At 41.0% G+C, this 24777-nt stretch overlaps 1 protein-coding gene across 1 annotated transcript; it reads right to left on the bottom strand.

Moving 5' to 3' along the window:
• Nucleotides 1-2524: 2524 nt before the first annotated feature.
• On the bottom strand, nt 2525-11943 carry LOC128099752 (C-type lectin domain family 4 member A-like). Its single transcript, XM_052721572.1, has 7 exons — nt 11892-11943; nt 11162-11305; nt 9985-10101; nt 6919-7020; nt 4872-5023; nt 3851-3963; nt 2525-2672 (listed from the first exon to the last, which is right to left on the bottom strand). Exons 1-7 carry the CDS (start codon nt 11941-11943, stop codon nt 2525-2527), a joined length of 828 nt encoding a protein of 275 aa, XP_052577532.1.
• Between the last annotated feature and the right edge of the window lie 12834 nt (nt 11944-24777).

The following is a 24777-nucleotide window of genomic DNA, read 5'->3' as shown; positions in this document are numbered from 1 at the left end:
CTAGACATAAAGGTCAACCAGAAACAGATGGGCAGTTCCAGATCCAGCAGCTCTACTTGAATCATCTAAGCTTGTGAAAAATGGATTTAGGAGACTGAAGAGCACTGTAGTCCTCAGGTGCCTTGGGGAGCAGAAGTAACTCCCCTCTGATAAAATGTTAACAGGCCATCAAGCATTTCAGGCAACAGTTCATAGTTAATGGAATGCAATGACAATACCAAGAGATATGATATGTATATATCGAAAAATCCAAAGAAGTAGTAAGTGCATGGAGCTCAATATATAGGAGCTGTTTTTCTTTTTCTTTCTTCCAAATTTACGGTTTGAAATAGGTATGTTATATGTGCCATGAGATAAAATCAATATTGAGAATTTCTATGAAGAACTGGATATTTTTTAAAAGCAAATGGTGAAAGTTAAGGGTTGAAGAATGAAGTGTCAGCTATTAAATCCTCAGTGGCTGGGTCATGCAACCTCTAGTCATTGTGAGATCCTTGGGATGCATTTTTTACACCTGACCTGCTAAAGAAATATCTTCTCCAGACTTTTAACCAGGTCATGGGTGGTGACCTCTCTAATTCTTTGGAATTCCTGGAGCTACTGGGAAGTCTCTTTTATCATGGTAGGCCACAAGCCTTATGCTGCTTAGTTCTTTCATAGTTGATGCTAACAAGATGATTCATGTAGGGAATTCATCATTTCAGAAACACTGACCATGTAATAAAAGTTAAGTCTTTGAGCAATGAAGTACTCACCGTATCAGGGAAATGGTGCTGAAATCTGAGTTCACTCTCTTATCAACCAAACACTCTCACTTATATAATGAACCCTGATAAATCTCTGAACAGCAGAGCTCAGGTGAGTGCCCCCTGGTTGGCCTATTCTGTATACTGCCACTCATTAACATTCTGGGAAGGAGATGCATACATGGGATCCATGGAAGTTTCCTATTTAGGACCCTCCCTGACCTCGCCTAAATGTCTCTCCCATTTCTGTTGTGTATCTTTCTACATAACAAATCTATAATCCTAATACAGCAGAATCATTAGCTCAGTGTGTTGTCCTAGCAGCTCATAAATCTGAAGGTATCCTGAGACACTGGGACTCTGCAGACAGATGACTTGAAGTAATGGCATCCTTGAGAACTCCTGAACTTGAAGCTCAAGTCTGAAAAGAGGACAGTCTCATGGAGGCAAGGCCTGAACTTATAGAATAATTTAATTAGAAATGAAATGTTTTTGACTATGGCTTACCAGAGCAGCCATAAGAAACATTTTGAAGATGGCTGAAGAAATACAGGCAAGATCACACATCATATCAGAAAAGAGTTGTTAAATTTTCTAAGAGTGATAGTGGTATTGTTTTTTGGTGAAATGACAATTTCAGATGATATATACTAAAATATTGCCTGAAGTGTTATGTATCAAACTAGCTCTCAAGTGTCTTATCAAGTAACACCTGCATATATATGAATACACAAATATATATCTGTATCAAGTTTTCAAAATGTCAACAATTGATGATAACATCCAGTCAACTTTTGTTTCAAAATACTCATAGGAAGAAGTTGAAAGGGCTTCCAAAGTGTTAAGCAGCATGCAGGCTTCCATGAGACATGTGGCTCTCCTCAATGTCCATCCACAGGACACAGGCTGTCCCTATTGCAGCAGGCACAAGGTGGGACACCAAGAATAACAGGCTGTACCAGTAGAAGGTTGGCTATCGTCTTCTTAAACTTGCTCTTGAGGAAAGTCACCCAGCCCAGTATCAGCCACCCATTAGAGGCCCACATCAGCCTCACGGCACCCACAGCACCTGACACACTAGCCATGGGGACCAAGTTCCTGAATGGTTCCTGGTAGTGCAGGTTTGGGGGACATGAGAAAATGCTGATGGAAGGGCACAAACTGCCAGAGCAAGTGTGAGTAAGCACTGAGGATCAAAGTGACAATAGGTAACAATGTCACCCTGTCTGAATTTGCTAAAGAAGATCTAAATGGTCTAACACCACACACACACACACACACACACACACACACACACAGCAGACAACTATGTTAGGTAATAGAGGGCATTGTTAATCTGATTGTGGTAGTCATTGCCCAATACATTTTCATATCAAGTCAAGACAGTGTAATGTAAATATATATACTTTATTTGTCAATTGTACATTAATAAATATAAACACAGGGGAACAAGGGAGAGAAAAATGGGTAGAGGGTCCATACCATACAATTCTATCATCAAATAAGACTCTAGGGATCTAAGAATGGGAGGAGAAACTGGGATGCTACCACAGATGCACAAAGGAATAATGTAGTCTCTAGAATATGGGAAATTCGCATTATATAAAGAGTTAAGGATGAAAAAATGCATACATGGGGACCAGTATAATCCTATGGATAACTGTTGGCTGCCTACCTAAATTTCTATGGACATCATTTCCACAAGAAGATCTTCCCAGATCTTTTGTCTGTGTAATGCTGGACAAAAATGCAATCCATTTTCACCGAGAGAGCTTAATTCATAAATGTATTTTCTTCATCTGACAAACTGAGTTCTCTTTACTACTACAAGAGACGTCATTCCAGCCCCAACCAGAATATCGATGATTTACTACAACACATTCTTCATTGTCCTTGTCATTGTTGGGCTCATCCGGGTGCCAGAACCTGGAAGGGAGGAAAGAGCATCAGGGTGTTTCCCCCAGTGATGCTGGGAAAGAGAAAAAACAAGTAAGCAAGCCTGAGGATGCGGTGGGAATTTGTGGAAATCAGATTCAGGTGTGTACAAACCAACCGTTCTCCACCACCCATGTCTGACATGTCCCTGGAAAAAGGTCCACTGCACTCAATATTCTCTTAGCTTTTTATTTAACTGTTCTCCCAGAACACATCCCAGAAGCTACTTCATCCCTAGGTCTTGGTACCTGGGCACTGTCATTCCATGTGCTTATTTGTATGATGAAGAGGTCTCTCCTTATTCACATGATGTAATGAAGTTTTTATTTTCCATTTTACAACAGTCTTATTTTAGAGACTGAATAACTATTTAATATATCTAGATAATCTATTTTTTTCTGTCATCTAGGACAAGCAACTTAATATTCTGGATTCCTACTAATCTTCTCTGACGACTGAGAATGAAAATAACATTACTGCCTATATATCACAACAGATATGAGGATAGAATATGGGAACATACTAAGATATTACAGTTTTATTTAATTATATAAATATGGCACATAACAATAACAGAATGAGGTTTTTTGATTTATGAGAAATAATCAGTTATGGTCTTGACATTAATTTTTTAATAACACTATAAATGAGAGCTGGAGAGATAACTCAGAAATTAAAAGTGCTTGTGCTTTTGCAGAAAGTGTGCGAGTTCTGTTCCCAGCACACATACTGGAACAGTCACACCTCTTGTGACCTCAGCCCTCGGGAATCCAACAATCTTTCCTGGGCTCCCTAAGCACCCACATACACTTGGCACACCCTCAAGAGAGACAAAGATATACATACAAATGAAAATAAAATAAATCCTATTGTTAAATATAGAGAGAGAATGGAAGCATAAGAAAATTCACCATGATGTAGCACCTTGGTTGGGTGACCTGGGTATTTATCATGCTACACTCTTCAAACTCAATTTCCTCAACTCTCCAGGAGTATCGGTGACATGTGTCTCACAGGATTCCTTGATGAGCAAATGGGGATAAAGTAACTCAATCCCCAGCAGTCACACCAGGAGTGAGCTGTTTTAGTTTCATAACCAACAGCTAGAACACCCTAAAGTCTTCTCATGCTACAGGACCCAGGACTCCTCTAGATAACTCTAGACTCACGTGGCACTTTCATTGTATGGTGTCTGATCAATCCATCGCCACTGTCGATGACCTGGATCTGAAAGCCCAATATAATAAGCAGCTTGAGAATCCAGGATCTTGATGATGAAATCCTAAGAGGAAAGAAAGATACAGTATTCAGCCTGGATGCAGTGATTCTTTTCCTGTTATTGAATTTTTATAAGATCTTCTAAAAATTATTTTAACTTCACAAAATTATAGTGTTTTGTACGATGCACCTATGGAAATACATAATAATCAAATCCTAGTTCATCTCTCTAGCCCATTAAATAATTCTAAAATTATAGATTAATACACATTAATTATACATTTTAGTGGTACACTGTGATACATTGACTGACATTTTTTCTGGTCACACAGAGATGAGAAGACAAAGAAAGGATCAAAGAATAGAAGAGCCACCCCCACACCCAGGAGTGCCATGTTCTCTGGCTGACCAGGACACAAAGTCATCACTCAGAGGCCTGATTTCCATGACATTGGAAACAATCTCTGTCCATGAACATAATGAATTCTCATCTCAGACTCACTCCCCTCTTTTCTTCCCCAATACCATTCTTGAAAATTGTGCATGAGAGAATTTAGCAGATTTAAGCATTCTCCATTCATAACCTCAGATATTTCATTTCTGGTGATTGGCTATGACTCTCCTGATTTGATCCCCTTTCCCTAGTCAGCTCTGCGCCCTCCTCTGTTAGGCAGTGGGTACTACAGGAAGCAGTAGAGTGCTGAAATCACAAACTGGTCTATCAAGCAGAAACATTTCACCCTTCTCTCCACCCTCAGACGTTGCATTTCTGTTGCCATGGTTCCTTGCGGGTTGTTTAGCTTCACTAAAGCAGGGACAAGGTGTAGAATGCCAAGGCTGAAGCAACCTTTCCAGCTTCCTGATAAAAAGCCTTCTGCCACATCAGCAACACCCATGTCAACACAACTCCCTCTTGGTAAAAAGAGGCAGAGAGCAGGCCAGGACCAGGCACCACTCTCTCCCAGAATGCACCTGCTCTTCCTGGCTGTGGATCACCATCAGATGAGCACCCATGCTGGAGCACGTCTCCTGACTCACTCTCCAAGATGCAGTGTCAATCGTAGGGAAGTAGCAGTGGTAATTAAATGGCTTCCAATGCTTTGGACAACAGCTCCAGACTTTGTCTTTGGGGGAAGAAGGAAATGTAAGTGAATGTCATAAAGTCATTTTAAAACTTGCTTAATGTGGAGACCACATGGAAGCTGGGGCTCCGGACTTCTCCAGAAAAACCAAGGAGCCCCTCTCTGTCATGTGCCAAGCAACCCCAGTCTTCCGCTGTCAACACCAATGTCAGGGCCCCTTTGTCATACTGGGATGCTGTCAGGAAAACAGAGTGTAAGGACACTCATACCCTGAGGACATAATGCCAAACAGTCTGGGTCTCCAAAGAATAGAACTCATCATACCAAGAAACAGAATGTTCTCATATTACATAAATATATACATATTTATACATGAAAACAATAGATACCATTAACCAAGGCAGCAAAATTTCAGAGTTAGCAGACAGATATTTTTAATTAGTGATGATAAAAGTGGAAGTCAATATTACAACAAGCAAGATAAAAAATACTATAGGTTTATCTAAAAACCTTAAAATGTCCATAATAGATGTTTCAAGAAGAAAATAAAAACATTCTAGAAACAAGTTTTATAAATATGTAAAAAATCAACAAAGAAAGATATAAAGAGCTGAATGAAAATTTTATATCTGAAAAATATATTTGAAGTATTCCAAGGTGTATATTGCATTCTAAAGGCAACAGAGATATCATGAATCCTCAAGGAAGAAAAACTAAAATGAAACAGAAAAATAGTCTCATGTAAAGACCCTAAATGTCTACAGAGGAATACAATCCTCATACAAATTCTGAGATTCCTCATAAGATAAATAAACAAAACAATCTCAAAAATCATATAGAAATGCAAAAAACGCTGGATAGCCAGAGCAATCCTGAAGGAAAAAGAATGATGTTGGAGGTATCACCAGACCTGACTTCAGGCTACACTATAGAGCATGGTACCACAACAAAAGTACACACATTGATCAATGAACACAAAAGAGAACCACAAACATGAACCTACACAGCTACAGCCACCGGACTTTTCACTAGAAATACATATCAGAGGAGATAGGCTCTTCAACAAACTGTGCTGGGAAAACTAGATACCGATGTGCAGAAGAATGAAGCTAGATCCATAGGCATTCTGTGTAAAAATTGACTTCAAAATAGACTCTAAATGGATTAAACACCTTACTGTGAGGCCTGGAACCCTGAAATTGTTACAGAAAAAAATAAAGACAAGAGATCAAGATGTAGGCATAGGCCAAGACTCCCTGAATGGGACTGCAGGCTGCTTTACAGCAAAGGATCCAGTGAGTGAAGAGAGAGATCTGCTGAGAAAGGCAGGAACCTAAGACACGCTTGAATGGTCTAGGAAAACATGTGTTTTCCAAAATGTCTGTTCACAAAGACAGTAAACAAATTGCCTGTTTAGGGCCAAATGGTGTATTCCGAAGACATCTCAGTTACAGATGTCAAACACAGTCGAGAATCTTCGCTTACTCGGGACCAAAGTGATGGATAGTGTTAAGCACTCCCCACTCTTTCCTAAATCTATGTAATACGTGTTCACCTTCTGCCCTCCAGCTTAGTTTACTAGAAAAACAAGTTCTCTATTCAAATCTTGAGTAAATTATACTTTGTAGACACTGTAACTGAGAATGCAACAAGATCAACACACACACCACACACGCATTCACACGTGCACACACATGTACACACACACACTTATGAAAACACTTGAGGGACTACAGAAATGGCTCAGTTGTTAAGAGTGTATCACAGTAGGCTGCCACACATCCCAATTACGCCTGATGGGAGACCTCCAAAAAGGACTCCACAGGCAACTGGTACTGAGTGTGGGGTATGAAGTGGTGTCCCCATAGTGCCGATTGCTGATGGATCTACCCGAGAATCTTGTTGGAAATGCTGATTTTAGGCACATTAAGTTTTACCTTTGAAGAATGAATGCTGTTTTGTACACTCCAAGTCAGAGTAATTCAGTTCTTTTATGATTGCATTTTCATCAAGAAGCTGAGGATGATTTTTAAACAAAGCTGTAAAACAGAATAAAAACAATTCATTTTCCTGGTAGTGCTAAGACTCAACTCTTTACTTTTACCTTCTTACATTCTTTGTAGAAACAAAACCTATAAATGTCCAATTGCCTGAGTCGTTAGAGCCTGCCTGGGACAGATTCCCCATCACCACAGAGTGTAGATGCTGTGGCCCTAACACTTGGGAATTAGAATGAGGAAGAATGGAAGTTTCAGGTACCTTAACTATACAAGTTGGTTTAGTTGGTTAGTTAGTTTAGTTAGGTTGGCTGGTTGGTTAACTTAATTGGTTAGGTAGGTAGGTAGGTAGTTAGTTAGTTAGTTAGTTAGCTAGCTAGTTCATGGCTAGCCTGGGCTATATAAGACCTTATCACAAAAAGAGACAATTTTCCATCACCCCACAGCTAGTATTACAAAGCTCCTGGTGATTTATGACCACAGATATTTTTAGGAAGATATTTTCTGTCCTGGAAAAACAGGACAGGACCGTGACTCTGGGGACTCTTCAACATTTCATGAAGGACACACTGAAGACTACATCTAAGGTGATAAGTTCTATTAAGTATGTGAGCACCCCCAGGAAAGGTGAGGGAGAAATGTGCTAATCCAGAGCAGTTCCAGGTTACATGAGCACGGAAGTTATAAAAACCCAACACTGATCAAAAGGACTTTGTTTTCCTCCTCTTCTTTCCTGTATCTCCCTCCACCCCAGCTCTGACTTCTCAGAGTCCCCACACTTTCATGGAGTTCCTAACTTAAAACTAACTCACCTTTCCTCTAGAAATTGAATTTTCTTTCTTCTCTTCCTCATCTCCCACTTGTTCCTGGAGTCACTAGATTCTGGCTTTCCCTTCTGCTCATTTACCAAACATTCCTGAACTAGATGTCAATGGCTCCTCATGTCCACTGATCAGTCATCTTCCTGTGGGACTTCTCACATGACCCTGCCTGCTTCTCTTCCTCCTTAACTGTTGGGAGACAGTGACTCCATCCAGTTTTGCCTGGTCCTGTTTCCTGCTGTTTCCTGTGCTCTTTCCTACCTGTTTCCTTCTACACCCACCTCTCTTAAAATGGAACATTGCATCCAGTTCCTTCTGTATCTCTCTTTCTCCTCCAAATTCCTCTTTTTTAGTGATATTCATTGTCCTGGGTTGTTGGGGGTGGGGGTGGGGAGTAGAAGTGGTTGTTTTGTTTTTTAGTCAGTTTTTGTTATCTGCTGCCTATAAGCAAAGGTCTTCTAAACTGTACACCTCTTTCCTAAAACATGTTAATATGTATCATTAAACTGTGCATCTGAGATTTAGGTAAACATAAACAAAACTTAAATCATCATATTCCAACTCAAACCTGCTACCAATCTTCTTCCCCTTCAAATAACTTCATGATTGCTGACTTTATGAAATCAGAATATTAAAGTCATATCTCACTCCTGTGTCCCCTAATTCTCAGCTATCAGTATTGACCAAAACGTCACCTCCTTTTGGTCCAACTTATCTCCTCTCCTGTGCATCACCAGCATGATCCTTGGATCAAACCCCTAGGCTGCTCAAACGGATTCTGAATCAACATCTTAATTTCTGCTTCCCTTTGTTTTCACACCTTTGTAAAAGCAAACTTCTCTAAGTCAGTTTTAATTTTATCATGTCCTGCTTCAGATTCATCTGTGAATCTCCATGACTGTGACACACTGAAAAAGTGGACACACTTCTCAACCATCCCTATATGAACTATGCCTTTGCAGTTCCCTACAAGGAAACTGGTCTGTTTCTACTTCACCTCATCTGAGCTGCCGTTAAGAGTTCTTTGGCCACTAAAATACACAAAGGCAAATGTGTGTGTGCTCCATGGTGGGCTTAGCTTACTGCCACCATCTGTCCAGGAACTCTGAAGTGGCCAGGGAAGCTGAGTTGAACTGATGCATGACTCCATGAGAATGAGTAAGCTCACGTAGGACCATGGGAATCTCCCAAGAGAGACCAGTCTCTGTGAATCCACCAAGCAAGAATTAAATAAACAGTTCAATTAACCTACTAAGTTTTAAATTGGTTAGTGGTTGAGCAACAGCTAGTAAATAAAATAACATTAAGAGGGGATGCACGTGTAATATGGTATGCACTATTTTGTGATCTGAATCCAGTTTTGTCTGCTCTCTACAGTTTCATGCTTAGTTCTCCATGTAGCACTATACATGACAGCAATGTGTACTTATATTTGCCTATATTTTCCATGCCCCCACATGTCTAGGACATTGCTGGCACACACAGGTCTAGGTGGCACCTGCTCCAAGTTTTTCTTCACCCTCTGTGCTTATTCCTTACTTCTCATCTGTAGAGCATTTCACATGCAATTTTTTAAAGCACTGGTTCACTTGACTGTTCTCTAAATTTCCTGTGGCTGGGACTGTAGATCTTTCTGGACACCCTAACATGCTCTCCAATATACAGTAAATGGTTATTATTAATTATTGAATCACTGATTATAACAAATACAAAAAAGGGTATTGTTTTCGATTTTTGATAAACTTGAGGCCAATCAACAAAGAAATCCACTATTTTCTAAATTATCATTCAAGTCTAACACAATCTGGAACAAAAAATAAATGATTAGAAGGAAGTCTACTGAAGCACTGTCCCTGGAATAGCTCTGTCCATGTCTTCTATTCCCTCTACTCATTAAAAAATATAGATGTTTATGCATCCAAATGCTGCTAATGAGGAAATACAGATTCATTCTCAGTGCTGGAAATTAACACAGATGCCCCAGGATTTCACTCTGTGACACCAACAAACACACAAATGCTTCTCTAGTGAGAATGAATGACTTTTACAGAAGAGTTATTCTGAAATAGAGAGAAATTCCCAATGTCATCCATCTCTCCAGAAAGTGTCTGTCTTAGGTTTCTGGATCACCATCTAATGGGTCCCTTTCCTTTTCTTTGTTTACTTCTCCCAGGGGCATACTTACTGATCAGAGCAATGGAGAGTAAGATTTTCAACAGCAGTAAAAGTATTATGATTGAGGTGAGGAGCAACTTGGAGAATCTGTGAAAACTGTCTAGACTCATGGTCTTCTTTTGAGGAGCTGAAAGACAAACCAAATTCATGTCTTCAGCTCTGTTCCTATTTCCTCTTCTTTCTCCTATTCTACTCTTTTTGTGCATGATTAACACTAAAACATGATGTTCAAGATAATAGGAAAATGAAAACAGAAAATATCAGGTTAATTACAGAAGCATTATAATATGCACAAAATCACTCATTCCTGACACTGAGAATGATTGTTGTCAGTATTTCGGCAAAATAATTCCATCAAGTTTAAAGCCTTTACATATAAATGTATACTTTCCACAATTTGAACATCATAAACACTGATTTGTAACCATCATTTTTTTACATTTTATCACGATTTTTTCCTTTATGATTTTTTTCTTTTATTTTTGAGACAGGGTCTTGGTATGTACACCAGGCAGACTTTGAATGCATTATGTAGTCCAAGCGGGCCTCAAACTCACAGGAAACACCATGTTTCTAACTCCTGAGTTTTGTGACTACAGACTTGTGCCAGCACATCTCAATGAACATTATTCTATGTCATCATGTCTTCTTTATCAGTTTTATTATGATTGCATAGTATTTATTATATGCTTTTAAAGACTTTCATCTTGCTTCCAACTTCAAATATGCAATAGTCAAGAAGTCACATTTTATGATAAAGTCGCCACATTTTTAGTTACAACTTGTAAAAGAGTTACAATACTTCCCAACCATGGGTGAGGTCCTCGGTTCTGTCCCCATCACAGGAGGGAGAGAATGAAGAATATACTCAACAACTGGATGCCAACAGACTATGACATGTCAACAGATGGAGGGGGAAATCAGTATGACATGGATTAACTTTGAAACAATTTGTTACACATATAAATGTGTGTTTATATGTAGAAAAGATACAATAACATGTATGGTGGGATTTACTCTAGATGGTAGAAGACAACACCTTCCTTCTCCATTGTACAATCCCACAACCTTTCACATCTGTCTACAGGCAACCCACTTGGTTGAGACTCCAGTGACCCAGAGGTATGGCCAGCGTCTTTGTCCTTTACATCATCACTCACTAGGAGCAGCAGAAAATGCTTTCTTACCTGGAGGAGAGTCTGCTTCCATGTCGGAGGAATCAAATTTATTTTTGAGGTTCTTGTTAATATAAATGTTTTCTGAAAACGTGTTGAGAAGAAATCTTCCCCTGGCCTCAGAAGATGTGTGCCATTCCTTCTTTAAAACAGGTCCTGAACAAGAAACAAATTATCACAATACCAGATAGAGATGAGAGGCCGTACCAGACAGCTGCCCTGAGGATACACCATGAGGTCGTACTCCAAAGGGAGAATTGCAGGAGGAGAATGCACCCAGTATCATTATACACCTTAGAAATACCAAGAACTCAATGTGGGAGAGAAGAAAACAGGAAGGAATGGAAAAGAGGAACCAGGTCATTAGAGAAGTCAAACTTCTCACAGAGTTGAGATTCTGACACTTGGTCTGAGCTGACCTCTACAATAAAGCCTCCATTTCCAGTCTTGTGCTGTGATTCCTACTCCTTCCTGTTCCCTGTAGAGCTTTAACACCACACTCAAGCCACCCCCATGGACAGAAAAGTTCTTCAAAACAAAGATACCTAGTATACACCCTAGACTATCCCACCTCATGGGGACAGTGTCTTTACCCTGTTCAGTCTCTGGAAACCATGACAGCTCTGTCTGAGGCCTGGATAACCTCCCTCCCCCTGCCTAACCTGCCTGAGCTCTGACAGCCCAGTTCTTACACACCTCAGCAAGGATTTCCTCAATCTCTTGTAAGTCACTGAGTTCCCACCTTGTGTTTTGCACTCCCACATTCTGTATCTTGCCTGGTTCCTGGAATCCATGCCGGTTTACACTCTGTGAAGAACTTCCCCTCAATCTGCTGAGTCCCCAGACCTCAACCTGACTTGGAGCTAACACTGCACTGGAGCCCACACTCACCTCCTTCAAGTGCTGAGGTGTCACACCAGGCTGGCCTTGAGGACCCTCTACTCACTCACTCATTTAGGGTTCTTACACCCACAAGAAGTGGCCTCAAGCATGGATGCCTTCTCCCCCTGCTTCAGCTCAGAGGCTCTGCACCTGCCCACTCTCAGACACAACTGACCTTGTCACCTCTCAGGCTCTGAAGTCTCACATCAGGTTGCTGCTTGTGGACTCACTCCCCATTCAAGACACATTTCTCCTCACTGCTTAGGCTCCAATTCTGCTGTCAAGCCAGCCCTCTGCACAGACAGATCCTTGCTTCCCCACACCCCACCCTACCATGGACGCCTACCCTGCCTTGTCTTCTATAATACTTTACTCAAAATTGAATTATTTAATACGGAATGGGAAAATACTATTTTTAAAGGATAGAAGAAGAACAAGAGAATTAGTAGTTCTTCATTATATGGTTTAGGAACCCAGTGATTCAAGCACACACACCCTCCCAACTATAATCACTTATTCCACAGTCTCTATCATCCAAACTCCTTATACAAAATTGAGTTCTAAAGTTACCTCTCTCTCCCTAGGAAGAAAATCACATTGTGCATGAATTATGTATACTGTGTCAACAACCATTCCAGTACCTAACTGGCTTACAACATCAAACACTTACTTTTTAATCACATTTTATTTGTGCTTAGGGTCTGCCTAAGGGTGACTAATTCTGTTAGATCCTTCTGGACATTTCCTCATTCTGGAGCCAAGACCACAGAGTAGTTGAGCATGCAATGTACTCTGCTATTTTAATATGGTGGTCAAGGCTAGTGATAAAGCTCGGCAGGGATAGATGTTTGCTAACAAGAGTGACCAACCGAGTGCAATCCCTGAACATGGTAAGAGAGAAACACATCCTACAGATTGTCCTAACTTCCATGTCCATCTACACACACACACACACACACACACACACACACACACACAAATAAGTAATTTAGTGATCATTCAAAAATTACTTTTATAATATTGATCAATGGCAATTACTTGCACAAACCTATAAGTAGGTAGAAAGCCAGACTACCTACACTGTAGGTCCCACAGGAAAATGTGTCAAAAGCATCGAAGTTTAATCCTTCCACAGAGAATTATGCAAACACACTTGATCAACTTCTAATCACTTTACATTATCTAGCTAAAGGATTGCTAACAGCATCCTCAAAAATGTGGTATAAACAGCAAAAGAAACAATTAACAGGATGGAGAGACAGCTTATAGGATAGGGAAAAAATATCTTTCCCAACAGGACTCATGAACTGAACAGAGAGTTCTCAAAGGATGAAATACAGATGGCCAATAGATAGGTTAAAATGTATTCAAAATACTTAGCCATAAAGGAAATGAAAATTTAAACATTTTTGAGATTCCATCGCACGCCAGTGAAAATGAAGTGGAGACAAGATTCCCTGGAAGAATCGTGGGCATGTACCCAAAGGAATATCAATCATCCCACAAGGACTCATGCTCAACTATGTTCATAGAAGTGTTATTCGTAATAGTCGGAAACTAGCAACAGGGTTTCTCCCATGATAGGATTTGGTATGACTTGGGCTTGTGCTTTCTGTAACAACCACTGTGAGTCCATATATTCAGGTGTCCTGCTCTATCCAAACGACACTGTTTCCTTACAGTCATCCATCACATTTGGTTCTTAAACTTTCTGTTCCCTCTTCCACAATGTTCCCTGAGCTTTGTGGGGAAGGGAGTTGTGGTATATATGTCCCATTTAGGGGCAAGCTTTCTGCTTATTCACTGTACCTTGGTTAGTTTTGGGTCTTGGTGTTAATCATCATTTACAGTAAATTGAAGCTTCTCAGGAGAAGGTTGATACATTGATAGAGGTTTAATGATAAGTCTTTAAGAGTCAATATACTATGTCCCTTTAACTCAATAATAGTAATAGATTCTCCCCTATGGCCTATGATCTGTCTAGCCATGGCTTCTTAGCCCAATAATGGCTTCAGGTATGTGTTTCATTTTATGGAGCAAAACTTCAATCTAATCAGAAAGTTGTTGGTTGCTGACATGATATTGCAGCCACTATTGCACCAGTGGAAAGGTCTTGCCAGGTCAATCATAACTGTAGCTCCCAGGGTTCAGATCTGGATAAGATTAATGATTACCCTTCTTCTCCGGTAGCATTGGTAGCACCTTCCAGCATTATGATAGATAGACAATAGGAATGAAGTTTCTATGTCAATGACAACTTGATTTTTTAATGTCCTCTGACTCAAATATGTAGCCTACAGCAATAGGGTCTTATGAAAATCTGGAGCATAATTCACAATAGCTAAGTTTTAGAACAAACCTAGTTGTCCAACAGCAGAGGAATGGATAAACAAACTGTGGTATATGTGTACAATGGAATTTTTCACCCATAAAGAAGTCAAAGTTATGGCATTTGCAGGAAAATGTATACTAGAAAGGATATTATATCAACTGGATTAACCAAATCTCACCATGAAGTACAGCATATGTTTCTCCTTTGTGGTTCTAAGATTTTAGACAGATGCATAAACTCTGGTTGCACAGGACATGAAAATAGAAGTAAAATCTTCTAGAGGAAAGAGGGATTGATGGGAGGCACCGGGGAGAGAAAAGGCAAAGTCAGGGAGTATGTGGGAAATGAGCTCAGTGTGTATTCTGTAGGTACATGAAAATTTCCTATGCAATTGTACCATGTCAATGAATAGCACAGTGAAACTTTTCCAAAATAATAAAGTAAATTAAAACTAAGAAGAGCATTCTGTAGAGTAGTCAAGAGTGATGGCAATAATCTATGATGTTAGGGATTCTACCAGACCTACAACTAAAAAGAAGTAACACATTCCTGCCACTGGGGTTTTAGTTACAAGCACTGTCTAGTTGGGACATTGTTTCCCTATTATAGGATAACTCCATTTTAACTTGTGTGTGTGTGTGTGTGTGTGTGTGTGTGTGTGTGTGTGTGTGTGTGTGCGCGCGCGTGCACGCGCATAGGTATATTTTAGAAATTCTCTATGGTAATATGTTTCCTTATGACTTTTTCCAAAGATGTTTAATATTATTTATTCACCCTATGTTACTTAGGTTACCCTACCCTCCTCTCCCTGACCCCAATATAACCTTTCCTGTTTCATTATTTCCTTTTAACCCTTTTTACCATTACATTCTATTGCTCCTCCTTTGAAAGCCCCTCCTCCTGACCCCTTAGAAATTTCTTGACCTCTCTGGGTGTTACAAACCAAACACATATCTGAAGATTCAAAGCTAACATCTACAACTGAGAAAAATTTGGAGCATTTGTCTTTCTGTTTCTGGATTATCTCATTCAGAATGAATGTTTTCTGCCCATTCATTTACCTACAAATTACATAATTTCATCTTTCTTAACAGCTAAATGATATTCCATTGTGTAAATATATTTTTTTTATTATTCATTCATCAGCTATGGGCATCTAGGTTTTTTCCTTCTCCTGGTTACGGTGAGCAGAGCATCAACGAACATGGATGAGCATGTGTCTCTATATTAGGATACAGAGTCCTTTGCGTAAATGCCCAAGAGAGGTACAGCTTGATCGTGTGGCAGACATTATTTTTAGCTTTCTGAGGAACTCCACACTGATATTTACAGTCATTACTCCAGTTTGCACTCCTGCTGGCAATGAATAAGTGTTCCCTTTTCCCACATCCAACTCAGCATTTGTTGCTGCTGGGTTTCATTGTTGTTTTTGTTTTGTTTTGCATTAATCACTCTGACTTGGGTGAGATAAAAATCTCAAAGAATTTTTAAATTGTGTGGCTAAGGTTTTTTTTCAGTTGTTTTCTTTCTTTTTATGAGTTGTTCATTTCCTTCCTTTTGGGGGAGTATTTTTCTTTCTCTAAAGCTGCTTGAATATTCTAGATAGTAACTCTCTGTCAGATGTAAAGCTGGTAGAAAATTTTTTCTCATTCCATGGACAGCCTTCGCTGTTCAGAATCCTTTGCTTTTATGATGTCACATTTATTAATTATTTGTCTTATGCCTGGACCATTAGAATTCTGTTCACAAAGTCTTTTACTGGCATATCACTTTGATAAAGTGATGAGGTGGTATAACAAAGTCCATCAGAAGAATAGCCCCAGATTATTGAGAGTTGCTGGTAGTAAAAGTCCATGGGAGTGTACATCAGTGACAACTAGAGTTCAGAAGGCCAACCTATCAGAACTAACAACGAAAAAGGGGAAATGTGGTGATATAGTGTACACCTCAATATATTGTGTACCCTAATAGTGTACCCTAGTAAACTTTCCTGGGGATCAGAGAACAGAACAGCCACTAAATTAGACATAGAAGTCAGGCAACAGAGAGCCCACCAGCACTGATTGTACTAAGAGGTGAGTCTTTGTTCTCATAGCCAAACACCCCAGCCTCTAGGCTTTGGGCCCAAGGGCACAACCCTGCACCCATACACCACCATCCTCTGCAACCCCAGTTTCAGGACAGCAGGCAGGTATCCTGCTGGCAGGTCAGACTACCACCATCCCCCACCAGACACTGTAACCCACAAGCCCCACCTCCCCCAAACCCTCTGAGACTGTAGCTGCTCACTGAGACAGAGCTCTCTAGCACTGGTTGGATGAAGAGAACCTGCCAGTGTCAATTGGACTAAGAGCTGATCCCTGAGACACAGAATCCATCAGCACCGATTGGACCAAGGGCCCTGATTAGACCAAGAACTCTCATTGGACCAAGGGTACCCACCAGATAAGAAGGGCTCCCTCAGACACAGACACTGCTTGCACTGAGTGGAGGATGAGATGGGTAGATGCCAGTGCAAAAATACAGTCAACAACATAAAGAGCAATATGGCACCATCAGAACCTATTGGTTCTATATCAGCAAGACCTGAACATCCCAATGCAGCAGAAGCAGAAGAGATCTACCTTAAAAATGATTTTAAGAACATGATAGGGCTCTTTAAAGAGGAAATGAAAAATTCCCTTAAAGAAATTGAGGAAAAGACAAACAAAAATTTGGAAGAAATCAATAAATCCTTTAAAGAAGCCAAGAAAAGCAATTAAACAGGTGAAGAAAACAGTTCAAGACCTGAAAACTGAAATAGCAACAATGAAGAAGACACAAACAGAGGGAATGCTGGAAATGCTAAATCCGAGTTGATGAACAGGAACTGCAGATACAAGCATAACCAACAGAATACAAGAGATGGAAGAGAGAATCTCTGGCATTGAAGATACAATAGAGGAAATAGATTTGTCAATCAAAGAAAACACCAAAGCCAACAAAATCATAACACAAAACACCCAGGAAATTTGGGACACCATGAAAAGGTCAAACCAAAGAATAATAGGAATAGTAAAAGGAGAAGAATACCAACTCAAAGGCACAGAAAATATATTCAACAAAAACATAGAAGAAAACTTTCCCAACATAAAGAAGGAAATGCCTATGAAGATACAAGAAGGTTACAGAACACCAAATAGACTGGATCCAAAAAAACAGTCCCCTCACCACATAATAATCAAACCACTAAACATATAGAATAAAGAAAAAGCATTAAGAACAGCAAAGGAAAAAGGCCAAGTAACTTATAAAGGTAGACCCATCAGAAAAACACCTGACTTCTCAATGGAGACATAACAGATGTTATGCAGACACTAAGAGACCATGGATGCCAACTCAGACTTTTATATCCAGCAAATCTCTCAATCACCATAAATGGAATAAACAAAATATTCCATGATAAAACCAGATTTAAAGAATACTAATCACTCTAGGACCCACTTGACTCTGCCCCAGTTGATGGTCAGCAGGGAAAACTTCTACAGGAAGGACCCCTCACCAAAACCCCCAATCAGACCCAACAATCTACAAGTTCCACAACCTACCCCAATACCCATCTGCCTGTGACCCCAGTAACTTCCTGAGACACAGAAACCAACCTCCAGTTCTGATTGGACCAAGAGGTGAGTGACTCTTCTCCCACCCAGAGAGTCCTGCCTCTAGGACCCAAGTCCTGGGACACATCCAGTCCCCAGGAACCCCCACCCAACTCTGCCCCAGTTGCCAGACAGCAGGGAAAACTCCTGCAGGAAGGCCATCCTAACAAAACACCGTCCTTCGGACCCTGCAATCTACAAGTTCCATGCCCTACCCCAATACCCATATGACTGTGACCCCAGTAACTTCCTGAGACACAGAAACCAAATTGCCAGCTCTCAAGGGACCAAGAGTGGCTTTCTGAGACAGAATCTTGCAGCTCTCATTGGACCAAGAGAGGTTTCCTGACACACAGAATCTGTCAGCTCTGACTGGACCAAGAGCCCTAATAAGACCAAAAGCAGTTCTCTGAGTCACAGAATCAGCTAGCTTGGATTGGACCAAGAGCATCTCCCAGAAAAAAAACAGAATCTCCCAGCTCCAATTCGATCAAGAGCTAAGATTGGACCCAGATGAGCCCCCAGAGACACAGACACAGCAAGCACAGACTAGACCAATAGCACCTCGCTCAGACATAGGCACCTCTTATACCTATTGGAGGAAGAGATGGGTAAATACCAGTGCAAAAATACATGCAACAACATAAAGAGCAATATGGCATCACCAGAACCTAGCCCTTCTACAACAGCAAGACCTGAACATCACAATGTAGAAGGAGAAGAAAGTGACCTTAAAAATAACTTCATGAAGATACTAGAGGCCTTTAAAAAGCAAATGAAAAATTCCCTTAAAGAAACTGATGAAAAGACAAACAAAAAGTGGTGGGAAAAGATCAATAAATCCCTTAAAGAAGCCAAGAAAACCATGAAAAAGCAATTAAATGTGTGAGGGAAACAGTTCAAGACTTGAAAAGTGAAATAGAAACAATGAAGAAGACACAAACAGAGGGAATGCTGGAAATAGAAAATCTGAGTAAATGAACAGGAAACATAGATGCAAGCATAACCAACAGAATATAAGGGATGGAAGAGAGGATCTCTGGTGTAGAGGATACAATGGAGGAAATAGATTCATCAATCAAAGAAAATACCAAAGCCAAAAAAATCATAACACAAAATGTCCAGGAAATCTGGGACACCATGAAAAGGCCAAACCTAAGAATAATAGGGATAGAAGAAGGAGAATACCAACTCAAAGGCACAGAAAATAATTTCAACAAAATCACAGAAGAAAACTTTCCCAACAGAAGAAAGGAAATACCCATGAAGATACAAGAAACCTATAGAATACCAAAGAGACTAGACACCTCCCCAAAAGTCCCCTCGCCACATAATAATCAATCCATTAAACATACAGAATAAAGAAAGAATATTAAGAATAGCAAAGGATAAAGGCCAATTACTTATAAAGGCAAACCCATCAGAATAACATCTGACTTCTCAATGGAGACTTTGAAAGCCATAAGAACCAGGACAGATGTAATACAGACACTAAGAGACCATGGATGCCAGCCTAGACTAATATACCTAGAAAAAATTTCAATCACCACAGAAAGGAGTGAACAAGACATTCTAAGACAAAACCAGATCTAAACAATATCTATCCATAAATCCAGCCCTGCAGAAAGCAATAGAAGGAAAATTCCAACCTAAGGAAGTCAGATACACCCATGAAAACACAGGCAATAGATAACCCCACAGCAGTAAATCCCAAAGAACAGAAATGCACACACTCTAACACCAAAAGATAACAGGAATTAACAATCACTGGTCATTAATATCCCTTAATATCACTGGACTTAATTCACCTATAAAAAAAAACAGGCTAACAGAATGGATATGAAAGCAGGGCCCATTTTCTGCTGCACACAAGAAACACACCTCAACTTCAAAGACAGACACTACCTCAGAGTGAAAGACTGGGAAAAGTCTTTCCAATCAAATAGCAAACAATTAAGGCACGACAACATCCATTTTGACTAAACAGCCAAGTTCTGACACCACATTCTAGAGGACCATAAGCCCCTCTCCATTGTGTGGTCTCCCACTTCCCACTCAGCTGCCTCCAGCAGGGGGAAGGCAAAGCTCACATCCTGGTCCTTCTAAAGCTGCTCCTCTGAGCTCTCTGCTTCCCACTGTCTTCATAACTCACTCATGGGCACTCTCCACTCACTGGGCCACTGTCCACATCCTGACACAGCTCTGGTCAGCAGCTGTGGGAAGAGGCTGTCTCTCTCCTCATGCCTCTCCTCCCTTGATCCCTGGACTGCTTAGCACCAGCCTTGAGCCTTGTGGATTCACAGCACTGTTGGGAACAGTTGGGAGAATTAACGGATCACAATATACTAGAGGGGAACTTAAGGTAGTTGCTAATAATGGGATCATTTGAGTTCCACCTGCAAATGTCTTCCAGCTCACACCCACATGCTCAGCCTCCAACTCTTCCAAACACTTCCCTTCTTGAAGTCTCCTGTGGCTACTCGCATGTTTATACACATAACAGGCAAACATGGCTTGAGGGGTTCCTACAGAACCAGGAGACCAGGACTTTTTATCTGATAGAGATAAAACACACATACACACACACACACACACACACACACGATCTATCATCTCTCTCAGTTCTTCATTTCTCTCCTTACCTCTATCCATAAATGTCCCTTCTGTCTCTCCTGATGTCTTCATTCTGACTAACTTGATTTTTTCCCTTACAGCTTATATACCCCAGCAACATCTTTCAAGCAGTATAAAAATTATAAAGTGGTGGAGGGCGGAGCCAGCACGCAGATGTAGCTTGTGGACACAAAGGCAGGATTGTCCTGGTCCATCAGGATTTCTGTCTTTCCTCTGTCCATAGTTCTATAATATTTCTGTCTTGTGAATGGATTCCTTTTATTTTAATTATAAAAAGAAGTGTTGCAGCAACCTGTCCACCCCTATGATCTCCAGCAAGACGTTCCTGCTCCGAGGAAGGCAGCACCAGGCCGGCCGGCCTTGCCGACAGTGGCATGCATGCCTGGGACTCTGATGAGAGTTCTTTGGATCATAGCTGAATTTTCAATGTTTAATCGACATGGAGCATGGTCTTCTTGTGATTGCTAGCACTGTTTTGCGATTTTTTCCCTTTTAAACTTTCATGCGCCTCCAGCCCCTCTGCCTTATGATTTTACTGGTGAGCAGAGACCTGTAGTTACTGCCACCATTTATGTATATTTTGAAGGTGTGAGACCCACAAGCACAGTAGTCCTTTTCATCTGTGGAAACTTGCTCGTGTCTGCACACTCAAGGTGCTGCTCAGAGGGGACCCCCTTGGGATGCCAGACACTGGCGTCCTGAGCTGCTGCGGCCTGAGGATGCTGCTCTCCTGGAAGATGCTCTTTACAGATAATCAAAGTTGGGGTCTGGTCTGATTAGAGCAGTTACGGAAAGCCTGTGCTCCAAAGGCAGTTGCGTGGCTGTAAACATTCAGTGTATTTATTCTGAGAGTAAGGACCTGTGATTGTGAGCAAATAGTTCCGTATCTACGTGTCGTGGTGAAGCCCATCCAGCTTCTCGGCATCTTCGTCCTGTTAGCTCTTCACTCTCTGTGTGCTGTCTCTGTTTGCTCTTTAAACTCAGCCTCTGCTACCAGCTTTGACGGCAGAGCCCTTGGCCTTCCAGTGTTCCACTACTACGGAGGCCATGGCAGCTTCCAACAGCACCTGCTGCCTGCCTGGCTGATTCCCTGACAGTGAACAGCCCTCACAGTGACTTTCTGTGGTTTGCCAGAGGCCTTTGCTCAGGTCCTGTTCTGTTCCCCTTCCCAGCTGGGCCCTGGGATCCACATCACTGTCTAACTGCCTTTGATTGCTTGGCATTCGTGCAGAGGATGAGCATGACTGAAATCAGAGTGTGGAAGGCAGTTAGGTCCTTGTCTAGAGAAACTGTGATCATTTCTGCCTTCTGCCTTTTGTCTGTCCCTGCCCAGCACTGCTCCTGTCCTGAGATGCTGACTGGAGAGCCAGTAGGCCAGCGCAGGCACAGCTGAAAGCATTTCTCCTCCATTTCTTCTGAACTTAATTTACCAGTAGGATGCAACACTGGAGGACCTAATCCTTAGACTTTGCAATTCTTCCCATTCATAGGTGTCAATCCGAGCACAGAGAGAGTTTGTCAAGGAGAAATTTTGAATTCACTGTTGTCTTTAATTCACCATGTGGGCACGGCACTCTTGAGTTTCTCATTCTGCTTAGCCAGGGTGAGGTTCCTGCCAGGGCACTGCTGTGTGCAAACTCTGTATGACAGACAGGGATTTCTTGGCATCTTCAGCACTGATGGATGGGACAGCACAGGGAGCCATTGTCCCCTCCCCCATCACTCTGCTGCTCCAAGGCCAGTCATTAATGAGCCAAAGGAGCCTGTGATGGTCCTGCAGCTGCCTCGGACCTCTTCTCAGCACAGTGAGACACTGTACACAGTGCACTGGCCTGGTGTTCTCGAAGGTTCCAGTAAAGTCTAGAATATGTACAGAGTAACTAACCTTGTACATGATGGTTTTTATGGAGGCTTAAGAATGCTGGCAAGGATGCAGGGAGGCAAACTTCCCATGTCCCTACATGGGATTGTAAACCCTGGGAACTCTTTGTTGCTTCATAGTAATGCATCTCATTTTTAAATTGGAGCTAATAGGATTTGGTACCCAGAATTTATTATATTGTTAATACTTTTCTGAAATACACAGTGACAATTAGTAAGCAAGAGGAACAGCAGGTTGCACCTGGATTCTGGTAGCAACATGTGCTGGGTGCAGCTTTTCCTGTGGGCCTGGGAAGATTTTGTCCATTAGCTTCCCTGTGGTTAAATAGAGCTGTTGGTGTAGAGCAGCTTGCCTTGATCTGTTCAGTGACTTCTGCTCGGCACCGGAAGAGAAGACAGACATATTTTTATAATATAAGCATACTTTTTTTGTACATTGTGTTCATTCTTGAATAAAGTGAGCTCACTGTTGGCTTGTAGATATTAAAAAGAAAGTATTGATTTTGATTCAATAAATGTTTTCTTTTAGTCCTGAAAAAAGTTATAATGTGGTTACATTCTATTTTTCAAGTGGATGATTACAATGAATACAGGTAGAAACATGTCTCCCTTTTCCCTTTTGTGTTTAAACAAAGTCATCCCAAGAACCCACATGCATTCACCTCTGAGTAACTTGTTATAGATTAACAGAGTGTAAGCAATCGGGGTATTTTTCTCAGCCAGTTCTTTTGCTGGCAGGCTGCATTTAGCAGTTACAAAGAAAGGACTAATCATTTTATTACTTATCTCAAGAGGTAATCTTAAAAGAAATCTTAGAAGAATCACAAATCTAAACTTTTATATTTGAAAAACAATCAGTCATCTCTACTTTAAATCTCAGGGTGCATACCCATGCAGCAACAGGTTTTTGGTTTTTGGTTTTATATCAGGAAACTGAGAGCAGAAATGGGTACAAGGAATTAATCATCACCTCTGGTAATGAAGCAATCCTAGCAAGAAAGGCACATCAGCTGGTAATAACTGGGCTGCTTTGTTCTTGTTCCCTGACTTAAACGAGTCCCTCACTCAATTATGTGCCTTTCTGAACCTTAGATTGGTTTTCTTGGGTTATCCTCCTCGAGGCTATTCACAGAAACATCTCAATCTAACCTTAAGTTATTTTTTAAGGCTTTGTTTCAGCTATGATGCACTCTGAAATTTATGAACACATCTCCCAACATTAAGATTAGAAGAATTTAAGCTAGCTGGGCTTTTGGGACTCAATTGTTTTTTTTAATCAATAACCTAAGCTACAGTCTATATGGCTCCTCAGTAGAGACTCATGTGTTCTATCTGTGTGACACTTCCTTGTTTTTTTTTATTTTTATTTTTATTTTGCAATACAATTCAGTTCTACATATCAGCCACGGATTCCCTTGTTCTCCCCTCTCCTGCCCCCCTCACCTCCCCCCCAGCCCACCCCCCATTCCCACCTCCTCCAGGGCAAAGCCTTCCCCGCGGACTGAGATCAACCTGGTAGACTCAGTCCAGGTAGGTCCAGTCCCCTCCTCCCAGGCCGAGCCAAGCGATCCTGCATAGGCCCCAGGTTTCAAACAGCCGACTCATGCAATGAGCACAGGACCCGGTCCCACTGCCTGGATGCCTCCCAAACAGATTAAGCCAATCAACTGTCTCATCCATTCATGATTGTTTTGTTTTTTTATCCTCTGCAGCCTCTGCTTTATCAGAGGCAGAGGCAACATTTACCTATGTTAATTTTTCCACTAAACTAACTTCTATCATAAATCCTTACTATATTTATTAAAACTGCTCAATCATCAAAATCCTATTTAAACTAACACTATTTTTATATAAAATCATTGCTTAGGAGGAAATCATCTTCATAATAATCCACAGGAAAAACTTAACTCTCTGAGGAAAATGTCCAGTAGAACCGGATATTACCAAGAGATGATCATACTGCATTAAGGGCAGTGGGGAACTCCCCAGGCCCATTCACACCATGCCAGATACCAGAGGAAGATGGCAGCAGCAAAGATGGAAATGCACAGCAGTAGCAAGAGATATTCTGGGGCTGAGGTTCTCAGGGCTATGCCTATCCGAGATTCACCCATGAGGGTTTTGATTCCTGGTGAGCCAGCTTCCTAAAACTTGACTGTCACCAGCTGCTCCTCTGACATGGTCACTGGCACACGTGCATAAAAAGCACACACAGAATAAACCACGCACAACATTCAAGTGGCTTCCAAAAAGGAGTATTT

Source organism: Peromyscus californicus, unplaced genomic scaffold (genome assembly GCF_007827085.1).
Source record: "Peromyscus californicus insignis strain IS unplaced genomic scaffold, ASM782708v3 Scaffold_6__1_contigs__length_162567912, whole genome shotgun sequence".
NCBI classification, from domain to species: domain Eukaryota; kingdom Metazoa; phylum Chordata; class Mammalia; order Rodentia; family Cricetidae; genus Peromyscus; species Peromyscus californicus.
The sequence above is the reverse complement of the archived record's forward strand: the minus strand, read 5'-3'. Positions and strand labels throughout refer to the sequence as shown.

What these genes read in the sequence shown, in the direction of transcription:
- LOC128099752 (XM_052721572.1), bottom strand. Translation starts at nt 11,943, where the DNA reads ATGGATTCCAGGAACCAGGCAAGATACAGAATGTGGGAGTGCAAAACA. An exon ending in GGAAGCAGACTCTCCTCCAG is followed by an intron (nt 10,102 to 11,161) that starts GTAAGAAAGCAT and finishes TTTGTCTTTCAG; the next exon opens with CTCCTCAAAAGAAGACCATG. An exon ending in CCATACAATGAAAGTGCCAC is followed by an intron (nt 2,673 to 3,850) that starts GTGAGTCTAGAG and finishes CCTCCCTTCCAG; the next exon opens with GTTCTGGCACCCGGATGAGC.